At 35.2% G+C, this 17,722-nt stretch overlaps 1 protein-coding gene across 3 annotated transcripts in view; it reads right to left on the bottom strand.

Annotated features, from left to right (window-relative positions):
- Nucleotides 1-8,530: 8,530 nt before the first annotated feature.
- LOC149786279 (uncharacterized) overlaps nucleotides 8,531-17,722 on the bottom strand; it is a 37,907-nt gene continuing 28,715 nt past the window's right edge. For all 3 annotated transcript variants that reach the window (XM_089976665.1, XM_089976663.1, XM_089976664.1), the window contains 2 exons: nucleotides 15,068-15,171; nucleotides 8,531-13,532 (listed from right to left, as the gene is read on the bottom strand). In XM_089976665.1, coding sequence (XP_089832791.1) covers nucleotides 12,658-13,532; nucleotides 15,068-15,171 — 979 coding nt within the window. In that variant the 3' untranslated portion in view covers nucleotides 8,531-12,657. The remainder of the gene's footprint in view (nucleotides 13,533-15,067; nucleotides 15,172-17,722) is intronic.

The raw sequence follows: 17,722 nt of genomic DNA, 5'->3' as shown, positions 1-17,722 counted from the left end.
TAGGTGCGGACCAGGAGTCCTGGCCTACCTGCCTCGGATATCATGGCACTGGAAAGACCAACGAAAACGGCCAGAGACTGCTGGAGCTATGCACCTACCATGGCCTGTGCATCACAAACACCTTCTTCAAGTGTAAGCCACAACACAAAGTGTCATGGAAACACCCCAGATCTCATCACTGGCACCAACTCGACTTGGTCATCACCAGGCGCTCTGCCCTTAACAGCGTCCTCTCCACCAGAACCTACCACAGTGCAGACTGTGACTCCGACCATGCCCTTGTGAGCAGCAGAGGGCGACTACAGCCACACGCGCTACACCGCTCAAGGTGGAGGAGTATGTGTCTGCCCTGAACAAGGCTCTCCAGGACCTGCCTGAGTATGACGCTACAGCCAAGTGGAACGGCATGAAGGGTGCCATCTACAGTACAGCTATGTCAACGTTTGGCAAGAAGGAACGACCCAGCCAGGACTGGTTCAATGCACACCTATCAAGGATGGAACCACAAATCGAGGAGAAACGAAAAGCCTTCATAGCTTACAAAAAATGCCCTAATGAACGGACGCTTGCTGCTCTCAGAAGTGCCCGAAGTAACACCCAACGCATTGCTAGACAGTGTGCGAACGAGTACTGGCAACAACTGTGTGAAGGAATCCAGCGCAGTGCCGAGTCCGGACACATCCAAGGCATGTACAGTGGCATCAAGAAGGCTCTAGGCCCTACAGTGAAAGGGGTCGCTCCCCTGAAATCCCTGACGGGACAGAAGATCACAGACCGTGGGCAACAGATGGCCAGATGGGTGGAGCACTACTCAGAACTATACTCCCGAGAAACGTCAGTCACTGATGCAGCCCTCAGCAGCATAAAGAATCTGCCCACCATGGAAGAGCTCGACAAAGTGCCAACCTTAGAGGAGCTCAGCAAAGCAATCGACTGCCTTCCAAACGACAAAGCACCAGGTAGTGACAGCATCCCGCCCGAAGCTATCAAACGTGGAAAACCAGCATTGATTAAACCACTGCACGACCTACTTTGCCGCTGCTGGGAGGAAGGAGTAGTCCCCCAAGACATGCGTGATGCCACAATTGTGACCCTTTACAAAAACAAGGGCGACCGCAGTGACTGTAATAATTACAGAGGGATCTCGCTCTTGAGTATTGTTGGTAAAGTGTATGCCCGCATCATACTCAACAGGCTGCAGTTGCTAGCAGACCGTGTGTACCCGGAATCACAGTGCGGCTTCAGAGCAGGCAGGTCGACGACAGACATGATCTTCTCCCTACGACAACTCAAAGAGAAGAGCAGAGAGCAAGGTCAACCACTCTACATGATGTTCATCGACCTCACCAAGGCCTTTGACTTGGTCAGCAGGAAGGGCCTTTTTGAACTTCTGAGTAAGATCGGTTGCCCCCCAAAACTCCTCAGCATGATAATCTCTTTCCATGCAGATATGAAGGGAACAGTCCTGTATGATAGATCATCCTCAACTTCCTTCCCAATTAACAGTGGTGTGAAGCAGGGCTGCGTGCTGGCACCAACACTTTCTGGGATCTTCTTCTCCCTGCTCCTGTCCTACGCCTTCGACACGTCCACGGATGGCATATATCTACACACCAGGTCTGATGGGAGGCTGTTCAACCTGGCACGACTGCGCTCAAATACCAAAGTGAGAGCTGTGCTCATCAGGGAGATGCTTTTTGCAGATGACGCAGCTCTTGAGGCCCACACCGAGGAAGCCCTCCAGAGACTGGGAGACCGTTTTGCTGTTGCCTGCACGCAGTTTGGTCTCACAATCAGCTTGGAAAAAACAAATGTCAGCGTGCAAGATACCACCATTGCCCCTTCAATCAAAATCAGCGGTGTCACCCTGGAAGCAGTCAATAACTTTACCTACCTAGGGTCAACCATCAGCAACACTCTCTCGATTGATATGGAGCTAGACAGAAGGCTTGGAAAGGCAAACACCATCATGGCTCGATTAACAAAGAGGGTTTGGGAAAACAACGCGCTGACAGAGCACACCAAGGTCCGAGTCTACCAGGCCTGCGTTCTCAGCACCCTTCTATATGGAAGTAAGACATGGAGTACCTAGATGAGGCAAGAACGCCGGCTCAACTCCTTCCATATACGGTGCCTAAAACGCATCCTGAAAATCAGCTGGCAAGACCGTGTTCCACACAGCGAGATCCTGCAGCGTGCAAGTACCCCCAGCATGTACTCCCTGCTAATTAAACGCCACCTTCGATGGCTGGGTCACGTCCGACGCATGGAGGATGGAAGGCTGCCAAAGGACATCTTATATGGACAGCTGGCCACTGGCATGAGAAGAGTCGGACGCCCCTCACTCCATTTCAAAGATGTGTGCAATAGGGACATGAAGGCATGCAACATTTCACCCGATGGCTGGGAAGAGCTGGCTGAGGACCGAGGCACCTGGAGACTGATGGTAAACAATGGCATATCAGTTGCTGATGCGAGGAGAGGCCAGTTGGCGGCAGAGAAACGTAAGAGAAAGAAGAACGCAACAACAACCACAGTAACGCAGACTTCCCAGTATCTCTGCACCAACTGCAGTAGGGACTGTCACTCACGTATAGGCCTGCACAGCCACAGCAGACGTTGCCAACAGAGACAGACAACACCCCAAGGGCGCTATTCGCATGGTCTTTCGAGACCGAGTCGCCAATGATGATGATGATGATGATTCCTTAATTAGTGTAAACACTTCAATGCATTGCCCTTCAAATCAAACTAAAAATGGTGCTCCTAAGTGCCCTAGTAGGCAATATTTAGCCAATTTTGCTATTCTTGCAATCTAAGTAAATGTTGTCAGAAAGGAAATGATTTCCAAGGGCAAAGCGTGTGAAAATAATGGTTCTTATAAACAAGCAAGATGTTAGGTTTAAATATTCATTGTAGAATTAGTTTCTTTCAATCACGAAAGTGCCTTGTTTGTCGGTCCTTATTCCGTACTGCTCAAAAAGCAGTAACACCATACATTCGGCAAATTCAGGCAATGACTAAGGTAACACACACAGGAAATCAAAAGGGTTGCAAGCCAGATGTGCCCACTTTTGTTCATCAGATAGCGATAAGACTTTAATGTGAAAATATTGCTGATCATCTACGGCGTAGGAGTACTCGAAAGGCAAACTTGAGTTTGAAGACAAAACCACCTATTGCAGAATTTCCCAATTAAATGCTAATAAATGTTGGACACAGTAATGCATCTTATGCAGATGAAAATAAAAAATGATCCTCTTAAATAATCTATGTTTATTGACTTTTGCGAAGTTTGCTCTTCTTTTGAGGATGTGGCTTATAAGTCTGCTTCCAAAGTATGAGCCAACTTGTCTGGTGTTTCCTAACGAATCAAACAAGTTTGAAATTTGAACACCCTTCGACATTACCAAGCTCTTTATTGATTGCTGTTCCTTGCACACTCTCTCACACAAATTCGTCGAATTCATCTTCTTCACAATAATTGATTATCCATTTCTTCATTATCATCGATTAGATGAAAGAAATTTTGTGATACTTTTAATTACATCTATACTAATAAGTAGAAGAACAAGAACAAGAAGAATAGTAGTAGTAGTATTGTTGCTGTGATTGCTATTATTAATATTACTATTAGCATTAGTATTATTATTATTACTCATTTCAAGAAAAGCCCATTGGGATATTCTTTTATACCCTGTGTAATTGATATACAGTTGTCCAGTGACACATCTCTTGTTACCGAAAGAACAGGAAAGCGATTGATAATTAGTCTGCCCATGTCCTAGCAATCTGCTAAAAGGTTATAACAAAAAATCTCAATTCCTATTTTCGTTTCAAATAATTATTATACCAATATTGTATATGTGCAGACACTGCAGTAAATCCAGAATGGATTTCTATTCTCACCCCTGTGTTTCCATCTGGGTGTGCAGCAGGGTGGATGGGTGGTTATGGTATCATTATTGGCAAGTATTACAGACATCCTAAGAAATCAACAGATGCTTCAGACAGACTGCATGCAGGAAGGGGTCACTAACAGTCAAGACCCTCTGGTCAAACCACATTTTCAACACTACTTACTGCATTTCTGTCAAGTTCAGAAACAAACAATACCTTCAGTTTAAAAGATGTCAGCAGCAGAGACTGCAAAGTAAATGTATTGTCAGTTTCTTAGGCATTTAATAATCAGAACCCGCCACTTGTACTTAGAGGCCTGCTTTTCAATGTACAAATAAATCTTCATACGCAACGAGAAACCATGATTTCTCAACAGACGATGTGCTCTATAAATAAAGAAAACCGAATATCTGTTGTCTTTATGTGGCAAATATCATCCAAGACCACAAAACTGGAGTAGGCAGGTAAATAAAGATTTGGTACTACGTTGTAGATACGGCCTAGTTACCTAGCCACTGTGATGGAAAGTTTGGAGTTAGATAAATTGCATGAACGTTATGAAAAAGTTAATTATATGGTGAAAAATTGCATAATGATCATAAAGAATGGCACGTTCTTCAAGTAAATGAACCTTTACAAGCTGACACAAACTTAACGTGAAACAGTGTTTACAATAGATACCTAATGACAGAGTTGGACAGCTTCTAAAATACAAGCAAAATACCCTTGATTTCCAAGACAACACGGTGTAAAAACCAAAAATACAATAAAATTTGCATCTTGTGTGCCTCAAAACTACATTTTCATAAACTCAACACTTTTTTGAAGTGATTTAAATATTTCAGGAAATTAATATCAAACCGACCATCTTGACTGAAATAGCAATATAATTGATGGAAACTAAAGTTCGATTTAGAACAACACATGATGACTTAGTGCATGAAACAGCAACAGAAATATTGCAAATTGCTGAACATAAAAGTTCCATTAGTAAATGGATGTCCTGTTTGCTTCTTAATAATGCATAAAAAGATAATATGTCAAGCATAAAGTATTACTAGTAGTTGGTTTTTGTTTACATCATTTTAAATGACTAACGTAGGGGGCTGATCAACGCAAGACATAGCATACTATCTAAGACATCATTATTACGATCCTGAAAGTACAGCTGCTTACATAATTATCAACAATCTCGAGGAAAAATTAATATTGGAGAAAAGAAAAGAAAATGCTCAGAATTGAAGAATGGTATACTGAACAATTTACCTACCTATATAGTACAATGAAGCTGGAAAAACATTTCGTTTTAGAAATGTCAGTATATGCCCAGAAACATGCAAACATATGAAATATACAAATAGTGATATAAAAACATTTTTGCAGTGTTATGTCTTCTCAAAATATGTTTGAGATGAAAGAGAAAAATGGAAACGGTAGATGTCATACATGAAGCTTTCAGAGCAATCTTCAAAAGTTAAATATGATAATATAAAGTTGAATAGTTCTACAACAGGAAAGTTATGGATTTGCCGGGAAATGTCAAATTTAGTAATATTTTAAATCACACAAATTAAAATCTGCTTTTATAGTTAACAATCCTAAGGATTGGAGTGTGGAAGTGTTTTACTCAAACGACATTAGCATCTCTGAAAGATAATGAAACCACAATGTAATTCTACCCTTGACCAAAGCTATTTACTGAATAAAACAATGCTCATAAAACACCCATATACATGAATCTAGGTCTAGCAGCCAAGGTAAAAACAGATGGAAAGCATGGATCAATCTATCCAGTCCCCTGCTACTCATATAATTTAAATTCCTAAATTCAAAATTAAAGAAACAGTCAAAAGTTCCAAGTACGCAACAATATCTCCTTAGCTTTACCGAAGAAATGTTTAAATCTGGGAGAGGATATTCATAGTATGTTTTATCAACAAGAGCACTCTACACCAAACAATAAACATAAAAAGTTGAAATAATTCTGAATACCATAAGAATGAAAGGCAAAAGGTACGCACTCTTGAAATGGAAAGGATACAGTCAACCGTTCCATGAAAATAAATCTTGGACACACAATAAAGAACAGGAAAACGTTGAGGTTTCTAAAGGTAATTAGTTTCTAGGATATGACATTGGAAAAACAACAATGGATATGCTCTGGGGTTTTTTTGTTTCGGAAACGTGCAAACTGTAAGTATTTTGCTATCTGCTTGCAAAATTCACTTGTTATTGAATATGACAATTTAGAATTAAAATTTGTTATTTATACCATGTAATCGTCACTTTGAGTGATTTTAACTCGTGAGTTGTGTTTCAAACATTCAATATCATAATTACTCGTTTCATTGTTATAATTTATGTGGTACATGACATTGTTTTTGAATTTATTTGAAATGCTGTAATATCCTAATAGAATATACCGATTAAAACCAAATGGATAGTGTTATCGGGTAAAATTCCATTTACTATCAGTTAGGATTTTGTAAGCTGGCTTAATAAATTGGCGGGAACAAGTTGACCATAAATTAACTGGTGTTATACACAGGTGTAATGAAAGAGCAAACAACTCGGTTCCCACGCTTTTCATTTTTTACAAGGTTCGCAAATGATCATTACTGAATGAAATCAAAGAACATTTTAGATTATAAAACATGCATTTTCTAAATCTGACAGTGTTTCTCTTTCAAGGCTCTCCAAAAAGTCAAAAAGATGATCAAGTACACACCACAAAATGTATCACACAAAAAAAGTTTGATTATATTCCTACAAATTGACGTGGAAAGTCATCTCAATGTACAGAATAAAAATTCTAACTTTATTTGCTGACCTGCATTATGTTGCTAAGTGGGAACAAGATAATGAACATAAATTAGTTTTGTTTCCTTTCAAATCTTTAATTCTAAAGAATTCTATAGCAATATATGCATCTTATAGAAAGTAAACATTTCCTAGTACAGCATATAAAAAAACAATAAAAGCAAATAAATAGAATCTTGTCTTATAATGAAAAAGAGTTTAACTCTGAATTTATCTGTACCAATAAAATCCCAAACAAGATTTTTCAAACAACCTAATCTTCTTATGACGATCGGGTTAAAAATCCATCATATAAAAAAAATCGAAAGGGTTGATTTAAATTTTGACAAAAGACCTTCAAAATTATATACTGTTGTATAAACAAAGACTGAATTTTCTTTAAAATCTTCTTGTTTTCCTGTAATTCGTTAAACCAGTCCCCAAACCTGTATTGATACTGGGGCTCGTATCATTTTCTAATATATAATATAAGGGACAACACTTTCTCATTTCAACTCTGAGATTCAACAATGTAGACTATAAATATGGCTTAAAACAAATAGCAGTCCGTTTTCTAATCCGGGTTTCCTCCAAATATTCCCACCAACTTTTTCATATTTGGGTTGTTGGGTCATTGCAATTGCACATCAAAAATTTGGAATTTGTCGCCACTTATGTTATATCCACTTATACCTGCATGAAATCGAGAGGAAAATTATTTATTTTCTCAGAAATGACAAGTATAATAATCGTTATGTCTTTATTCCACTGACAGACTAGATGAAACTATGGCATAGATGAAACCTGACCCGGTAATCACCATTTGCATTACTAGTCACATGACTTCACAAATCTCAAACGAAGGCATCGGAGGTCTAATAGTCACGTCTAACAAAATCCTTTTCAATGTTGTTGTAAAAAATTTCAATTATATTAAATGAAAGTCAGGTACATTTTTTAAAAATCAGCAATCTGGCATGTCTGATTTATCAAGAAGAGAGCACTGTTCAACGTGGTAGTCACATGATACAACAAAACTCCAGAAGTTGTTTTCGGAATATATAAATATGGAAAATTTTGTGTTCTTTCATTTTTGTATTTTTATTACAACCAATATACCACTTTCATTTAATATTTTTTTCTCTACAACATTTGAAAATGTTTGTGGTTAGATTTGTGTACTCATGTGACTAGCAATGCAAATCGCAAGTACCAGGCCACATTTCATCAACATTGTAGTTTGATCTTGTCTTTCAGCAGATTAAAGATATAATGATTTTACTACCCACAATTTCTGATAAAATAAGTAATTTTCATATCGATTTCATATATGTATCACTCGATCTAACAACATTTAAAGTTTGCTAGGCCAGCCAGTAAGCTGCTACGCTTTTCCACCACCATATTGGCCTCTTGTGATGTTAGCCTGGTTTTCAAACCTTCCATGTAAGGAAAGATAAGGATATCGAGCTGACTTTGAAGATAAAAGTCCACTAGACTAATCTAATCCACTGCACGTTTGGACTGACGCCGCATACACATTTATTGCTAACCTCCCAAATGATCCATACTGCACCCTCTGAATATTCAGGTTAGAACTCGATTAATTTAACTCAAGATCAGTTTAGTTACAACTCAATTACGTGATTAGTTCGGGCGTCAAGTGGTGGCGGAATACTCTCGGGGTTTTCCTGACTTTCATCAATATTTGCAAAATTCAACGAGTTTTCACCGTCAGGAAAAAAATCATCTCTCCCGACTTTTCCCCATAGCGTGGGAACCCTGTAAACAAAATTTCAGACCCATAAAAGCAGACTGGTGAGATCAGAAAAATATTTCAGATGCAGATTTATTGAAAATGATATTCAAAATACTACATACAGCTACATAAAACTTACAATCACAGTTCAAACTGTTACATGGAGATATGAATACTAAAATTCAATGTAGCAATCATGAAATTAAAATGCTAAAGATTTTGTGAAAATAAAGATGAGCTGAAACTGATACATTGTCATAAATGCAAAAATTAAATGATTTAACAAAAATAATCATAATGATACATCGCTTAAAGTATAAAATTAACACAAATGATTTAATGATTAGATCCATTAAAGCGAGTATATAGGTGATGTACACAAATGTCATTCAAATACAAAATATCATACTTTTCCACAATTTTAGTGAATTTACATACTAAACTTAAAACTGAAATAATTTACTGGTAAAGAATAAATTTTTAGTACATATAATCATTCTACTAATGGAATATAATCTGTACAAGATAAAGGAATCACAGACAAATTATTGTAAAGAAAACATCATTTATTTTTTAAAATTTTAAATATATTACACAAACAATACATTTTCACATAATATATCAAAATTATCAAAAGAAAAATTGGCATCAACATCAACATGTGCTACTCATAAATAGCTAAGCATCTCAACAACAAGGCCAACACCATTAGTTATGACTAGAAGAGTAATAGCAAATGGCCAAGCATTCACATTCAGTAACTATACTAGTCATTTGATCCTATTGAAACTTATGATGATAAAATTAGCTTAGACCAATTTATTTATGAGAACCTGAGCAGATCTGCAAAATTCAATGAGGATATATTAAAAACATTTGACTACTTGAATGAAAATGTGAGAGAATGAGGTCTGATGACTCAGCACATAAGCAACCTGGACAATGATATACAGTGAAGCCTCGTTAATCCGGATACATTCGTTCCCAGCGAATATGTCCGGATTAACGAGTTCTTGATTAACGGAGCATATTAACGTTTAGGAATTCCGTTCCCGTTGAATTATGTCCAGATAGCGATATATATATATGTGTGTGTGTGTGTGTGTGTGTGGAGGGAGTAAAATAAACATCTTCTACAGTATGTAGATATTCAGCTTTTCAAGATGCACTTTCATACAACTTACACGTGGCACCCAATAATACCTAAAGTAAAACATGACGGTTAAAAGGTACAGTCAGTAATGTAAAAATGTTGCATATGTGACACAGAAGAACTGTCACTGGAAATCTAAATGCCAAACACAAAATACCAAAGATGCAAGGACTGTGTAAATGAAATGTGATTAAACTATTACTGCTCAGGAAACGAAAAGATTAGAGAGAAAAATGAACAGAATTATAATGAATGTTAAAATTAGAAAACATATGGAAAAACAGTAAACAGACAGAAGCATGATATATTTACATAAGAAACTACATTTTAGTATTCATCTTTCAATCTAAATACTTGATTAGCAAAATCTTAGTTGGGACAAACCAGACATCAATAGAAGCCTTTCTGTGGAAACCCCATGTTGATTTGACCAGTCATCTAGGATGAGTACCGGTATCAATAACAAGAATTTCAAAATGGGCACCATGATGACCATAGTCAAGGTCAAATTAGTATCATTTTGATCTAGAACCAACTAGATATCATAAGATGTCTTTTAGTGAAAACCCCATGTTGCTGTTGGCGAGCAATAAAAGAAAATTTTCAAGGTGGTAGCGATGGTGGCCAAATTGGATATTAGACAGGACAAGAGATCATCCCATAAAAGTTTCTGCTCTATCACCAGTACAGCTAAAAATAAAATTTAAATAATGTCACATTAATCTGAGACACCAACTGGATGCTCCCTGTCCTTTCTATTATCACCTTGACTGAGTTCACAATAGCCAGCTAAATGCATTGCAGGAGTTCTTTATAACAGTGGCTAAGCTACCATAGTCCTAAAAGTTCAGCCTGTACTCTATCAATAAGAGCAAGATGTGTATTTACTATTTATACTTGTTATACTGAAAGGGTCACAATATAAAAACACCAACTAATATTACAACTAATATTTCTTTTCAAAATATACGCTCATGCTCACCTAAGTACACAAACAAACAATGCAGTTATCACTGATGCACAAAATACAAATGCACGCATAGAAATGCATACAAGTTCAAATGATTTACATAAATTACAAAAGTATTCATAGATATTCACACAATATAAGATGATCTACACAAAATACAAAAGCATGCATAGATATGCACATCATTTTAATATCATCTGCACAAAATACCAAGGTGCAGACACATATGCACACAACCTCAAAATGATTTATATTTTGCCAATATTTTTCCCTCTAAATATGACCATTTTTCAGTAAGATCAACCAAAAGATTATGTACTACTATTATCAGCCTGGAATACATGCATTTGAAAAATGCTTAAGTGTGATCTGATGCAGCAAATGAAACAATACAAGATTTTAAATGAACATTTAAACTGTAACAAATAAAAAAAAGTTTGCAATGTAGACATATCCTAAACAATTACTAGTCTGTAATGTACACTTAAATGATGTTTTTAGATAGTAATACAACATAAAAGCAAAAGCTTGATCATGCAGATATCTTGCATGAAAAACATGGACAAATTAAAGCCTCTAAGGCAGTCCAGTAAAGTTTGACTGGTTCCCTGACAAATGCTGCTGAATCTGATACAAAGCCTGGACCTGGACCAAACCCAGTCCAGCAAATACCCAGATTTGACCATAGCAATCATACTTTTTCATATTATCTGCTATTATTCCTATCTGAAGGGTCATTTCATTTCAATAGTCAAATCATCAGGTTGACAGGTATAATCTAATGAAACATGATTCTTAAAATATTCTGCAACCTTCTATAAAACTACTATGATTTAAAATTATCTTGTCCCTGAAGAATACACTGTACTGCCTTTGTGAAGAAAAACAAATATACCATAAGCTGCCATATCAATCAATACTTTAAAATAAAGCATACACATACATTCAAGTATAATTTTGTACTGAAAATAATCAAAAAGGAAAAAAAGAACTATTTTGAAATAAATGCCCTTGGTTTGTCTGCATGTTTGGTTAAATATATGAATACTGAAATTTTTTATCATCTATCACTTCTGCAAAATTTAACAGAATTGAAGACTGGTAAATACTGACTATATTTTCTACTAAGACTAGGTAAACAAATATACATATGGTCAATAAACTGTTGTCAACACCAACATAATAATATCGAGTTTCTTTTCAACAATTAAAAAAAATATAATCAGTATTAATTATGGCCATGCCACAGAGACATATACTGACATACTACCCTTTCTCTTCATCAAAGTTATCCTTAAAATTCTCAAAAAGCCAAGGTTTTTAAAAGAAATTGAAATTACTCCAGTACCGTCCCAGCCTTTTATTGTATTCAAAACAGTAACCAGGCACAAGAACAAGCGGGGCCAAATGGCCCACTTTGTTTTGAAAAAAGTGGTCCAACATGATAATAAAACAAGCAATATCATTTACATGGTATATTGTAAATGCTATTTGCACAAACAATGCAATGAATGGCCTTTCTTACTGTAAAATTCTCCTCCATGATTCCTTCTCTGATACTTAAGCAATGGCTGAAACACTGAAGTCTGAAGAGAAACCATATTGATCAACTTGCAAACAAGTTTGTTTAAACAGCTGGCATGAATTAAAATGAGTCCATCTTGTTTAAATAATCGTGCAAGAGGAAGCATGCAGTGATACTGCTCAGGCAGAGTATATGTTATTAATAAGGGGAAATAATCAAAGACCATTATGTTATTGCATGTATTGGTTTTTGATAGCTAAATAAATGCAGGCAAATAAATATAGATATTTAAGAATTTAAAGAGTGATGCATTAATTAAATGGATAATGTTGACTTAACATTATTTTGAAATAACCTTTTAAGAAATTGCAATGTCATTTGTAATTCATTTGTAATTCAATGAAAGTTTGTTACAAAACTGTACAAGAATGTGTACTAAAGGAAATAATGCAGATCACTCAAATAAATACAAAGCACCCCATAATGGTAGATGACAACTATCCCAATCTATACTAAATAAAATTAAATGACCATTTTCTATCAGTGTTTCCTCAAGGTAAAATACATCCAGCAGTTGTAACCAATTTAGCTATTGCTTCACTCACTTTCTTCTGAATTGACATCAATTTCTTTGTAAACTGCTGAACCAATTTGTCATTATATTTGTTCTCATGAAGACGAATCAGTCTTTTTAACTCTTCCTTTAGTTCTTGATAGGTTTCTTGCAGATGCCCTGCATTCTCATTAACTGATTGCAAGTATATTTCCAGAAGACATTCGAATGCTTCTGATATAACACTGCTCTGTGGCATACTTTTGGTGACCTCATTTTTCATAGACACTACATTTTCTGCCAAATTTTTAGCTATCTCATAGTTTTTTAGTCCCATTTCTACTTGGCTTAAATGCAGGACACTTTCTGCATGCATCGGGCTGCTGGCCATGTTTTCTTCCCGAGACCTAACTGCCTCAACAAGATATCCTCTCGCTTTCAAAAATTCATTACTTTTAATGTACACCTTGCCCATTGTGTCATAGATTGTACTAAGATTGGATTCATTCAGCGGAACCTCTTTCAGAACAATTGACTCAGCTTCCTTTAAAAGTTCTAAAGCTTCATCACGCCTTCCCAGTAATGAGTAGTCACTTGCAACATTGTTGAGTGAGACTAGCAAAGATGTGGTTGGGGCTTTGACCTGTCTCTTAATATCCAAACCCTTTTTATGATAATACAGAGCATTTTCATTGTCACCTTTCTGCTGATACATAATTCCCATGTTGTTGTAAATTGCTCCAAATTTTGGCAGTTCTTCCTCAGATAAAGGTTTCTTTTTTTGTTTTACACGTTCAAAGTTTTCTTCTTCTAGATTTATTCTGTTCAGACGAATACTTTCCTGATAGTACTTCTCTGCATCGTCAAAATTCCCTGCCAAATCAAAATTAAGAAAATATGCTGTCAAGTTACTGACTGAAAAAGAACATTTACCTAAAATGTGAAATGTTTTAGACTAGGGGCATCCAACCCTGTTTGGCAGAATCCAAAACAGATAAAATTCTTAAGGTCATGTGCTGCAAGAACAGTTCCTTATCACTAATTATGTATAATAATTAACATGCATATTTTATAAAGGAATGCATAAATGGCTGTGAACTGCACAATGGAAGGACAGGGCAGTGGACCATAGGTTGGATATGCCTAATTTAGACAGTCACTGTGTCACTATTGAAATTGATACTTTAATTAAGATAAAACATTTACAAACATGAAATCAAGATTGATCATTGTCATATACCTCAAAGGCCTTTAATGTATATTTAATACAAACAATGAAGTCAGACATCATAAACTTTTATTCAGCATATCAAATAATAAATGTTACTCCAGACTTTGCCATGTTACTTGAAATGTAAATAAAAGTGTGCCTTCGATTGGTCAGAATATTTTTGAGTAAGAATTGGAGTAAAGTTTTATGGTGGAGTGACTATACTTAAGTCATCACTTGTTACTCTTAGCGTAAATGTTGACAGTGTATTAAAAAGCACACTAGCAAGTATACAGATTCAAAACATAATTCAAGAGCCTAATGGATATCAATTCTACTGGATAACAATCCAAACGGTTATCAATGATAATGGTTATCAATCCTATTGGATAACAATCCTAATGGTTATCAATCATAATGGTTATAAATAATAATGGATATAAATCCTACTGGATAAGAATTGTAATGGATAAAAATTCTTATAAATATCAATCTTAATGGATATCAATCATTATGGATATTGATCCTATTGGATATCAAACCTATTGGATATCAATTCTGTTGGATATGAATCCTAACTGATATCAATCCTGCAGTTGGAAGTTTGTGGTATTGATTATCTGATAAATATTCACTTTAACAGTAATGCTTCAGGTAATGTGTAATAATAACATATCAGGATGGGCTTCTAGATATTTTAAGAAATACAATAATGTGTGCTTTGCACAAAGTTTCAGTTTACCATCCCTCACTGTAAACAGTATTTCTTGTTATTTGCATTGTGGTAATTCTGGTGCTGGAATAAGTCAAACACTTTTCACTGCATTTGGGATTACACTGCATAGCATGCAAGCAAGCATGCCTTTTTTCTAATGGCAATAAAACCAAAAATCAAGAAAATCATGTTTTATGCTTTGCATACAGTTTTATTTTAGCATTCCTCACTGTTCACAACATTTATGGGTCATCTACATTGTGATAATCCTGGTGTTGGAATAAATCAATCATGTTTAATTTCATTTCTGTTTACATTATAAACATCTATTTTGTTTCAACTGCATAAAACCATTAACAAAAATTCTTACATGTAAAAGTTCCCACATCCATAATTCTTACAAATTAAATTGTCGCTAATATGCTGAAATTAAAGGTTTTACACAAAGTTAAAGGTAGTAATAGTGTTACTTAAAATACTTACCTAAGAAAGTGCTGACTACACCAAGAGAGTTGAGAGACTGCAAACAAAGGACTGATCTTTCATTTCCCAGGGAATGTGACATTTCAAAAGAACTTTTGAGGTGCCTGCAGAGAAAATGAAAAACCCTGCCACAATTTCTTGTGTTGAAAAATAAAATACACTACATACATGTTTAACAATATTCACTTCATTAAAAATAACTTGAAAGGATTTTATTTGAATCTATTAGTTTAATTACATTTAAATAAATGGAGTTTCAATGTCAAGTGAATTCCCAATGAGGTGCATTGTTGATTATGGTTGAAACCACTCACTTTTAGACCTGATCCTTTATTTTCTAAGCTTTTGTACAAAGATACTCAGAAACTCAGCTCAACTTCCGAATGCCAAAAATATAATGATGCTTAGAGATATCAATGTCAATGAAATTCAGAATTGTAGTAACAGGACCAAAGTTAAGAATATTCAAAAATGTCTGGTAAATTTATTCTCATTAGAGATACGAACTCAGAATTTTCTGACTCAGCACTGTAGCTCGAGTTTCACACTTAACAAGTTTTGACAATGTGGAGCCTGCAGTAATAATAATAAGTTGATGGATTCATCTAAAATCAATTACAAATTTGTAGGTTATCACACATAGTTTGTAGCCAAGAAAATTATTTGCTACAAGTATTTTAAATGAGTACTTTATGATAAGTTTATGACTACATTTTTAAGATAACATAATAAGATCTTCCAACATTTCAAAATTCAATGATAAAAAACAAATAAATTTGGATGGCATGGTCACTGAGTGGAATCATTTCATTAAAAACAATTTTAGCTATTTAACACTTTACTTCCTGGTGAGGTAGCATAGTTATTAACACAATATTTCCTTGTGAGGTAACACAGTTAATAATTTATTACTTCTTTGTCAAGTAACATGGTTATTAACACAATATTTCCTTGTGAGGTAACACAGTTACTAATATATTACTTCTTTGTCAGGTAACACAGTTATTAACACATTATTTCTTTGTCAGGTAACACAGTTATTAACACATTATTTCTTTGTGAGGTAACATAGTTATTAACACATTATTTCTTTGTGAGGTGACATAGTTATCAACACATTATTTCCTTGTGAGGTGACATAGTTATCAACACATTATTTCCTTGTGAGGTGACATAGTTATTAACATATTATTTCTTTGTCAGGTAACATAGTTATCAACACATTATTTCCTTGTGAGGTGACATAGTTATCAACACATTATTTCCTTGTGAGGTGACATAGTTATCAACACATTATTTCCTTGTGAGGTGACATAGTTATCAACACATTATTTCCTTGTGAGGTGACATAGTTATTAACATATTATTTCTTTGTCAGGTAACATAGTTATCAACACATTATTTCCTTGTGAGGTAAAAAAGTTATTAACATCTTATTTCCTTGTGGTAACATAATTATTAATACATTACTTCTTTCTGAGGTAACAAAGTTATCAACATGTTATTTCCTTGTGAGATAATATAGTTATTAAAACATTACTTCTTTGTGAGGAAACATAGTTATTAACACATTATTTCCTTGTGAGGTAACAAAGTTATTAACACATTATTTCCTTGTGAGGTAACATAGTTATTAATACAATATATTCTTGTGAGGTAACAAAGTTATTAACACCTTATTTTCTTGTGAGGTAATATAGTTATTAACATATTATTAATTTGTGAGATAACATAGTTATTAGTTATTAACACATTACTTCTTTGTGAGCTAACATGGCTATTAATGTATTTGTTGTGAGATAACAAAGTTATTAACACATTATTACTACTGTTAAAATGCAATATACACAATATAGCTTTGTAATTTAGAGATGAAAAATACCTGTCTGAATAATGGCTCATCAGACCAGCCATAACTGTTATAAATGTCTCAAATTACATTCACCTATAATGATCTGACCTGATATTCTTATGAACAAACCATGTAAAAATCCGAATAACAGTCATCTTGATGTCTGAATGTTTTACCATCCATGAAATGAAAAGTTCTTAACTATAAGGGTATTTAAACATATTCAACCATGTGTGTGTGTGTGTGTGTGTGTGTGTGTGACAAAAATTGCAATTTCAGTGACAGCTACCTCGAGCTTACAACCATCTGCCCCTTGAGCTAAGCAGGAGCTGCTAACATCCTAGTGTAGTATACATAAGATGTTACAATGAAACTTAATCCAATAAAGTTCAGTTATTGTGCAGAAACCATGTATTTCATGTCAAGTGACCTTGACCTTGGATCCACCAAATGAAGACTCAGTAGGAACATGCTAATGTTCTTTAAATATAATCCAACCATGAAGCTGATATATAAAAAACTGGGTGTGGGAAACTTGAGTCAAGATGGCCTATAGTGGACTATCATGTAACATAAGATAATAAATTTAACCTAACAGACCTTGATCTTTGAACCCTATCACCATCAGTACAAGCTCAATTCCACTTTGCAAGGTATCTGCTCATGGACAAGTCCAAAGCATCAAGAGATAAAAAGAAAGAGAGGTCCAATTCAGTTTGCATTTATTTTCTCTGACCACACCAGAGTACATGTATCAGTACCTTTATTCAGAGTTTATATTTACTGCATGATTCTATTATATA

The sequence above is a fragment of the Sinohyriopsis cumingii genome, chromosome 12 (genome assembly GCF_028554795.1).
Source record: "Sinohyriopsis cumingii isolate HCF-2022 chromosome 12, ASM2855479v2, whole genome shotgun sequence".
Lineage (NCBI taxonomy): Eukaryota > Metazoa > Mollusca > Bivalvia > Unionida > Unionidae > Sinohyriopsis > Sinohyriopsis cumingii.
The sequence above is the reverse complement of the archived record's forward strand: the minus strand, read 5'-3'. Positions and strand labels throughout refer to the sequence as shown.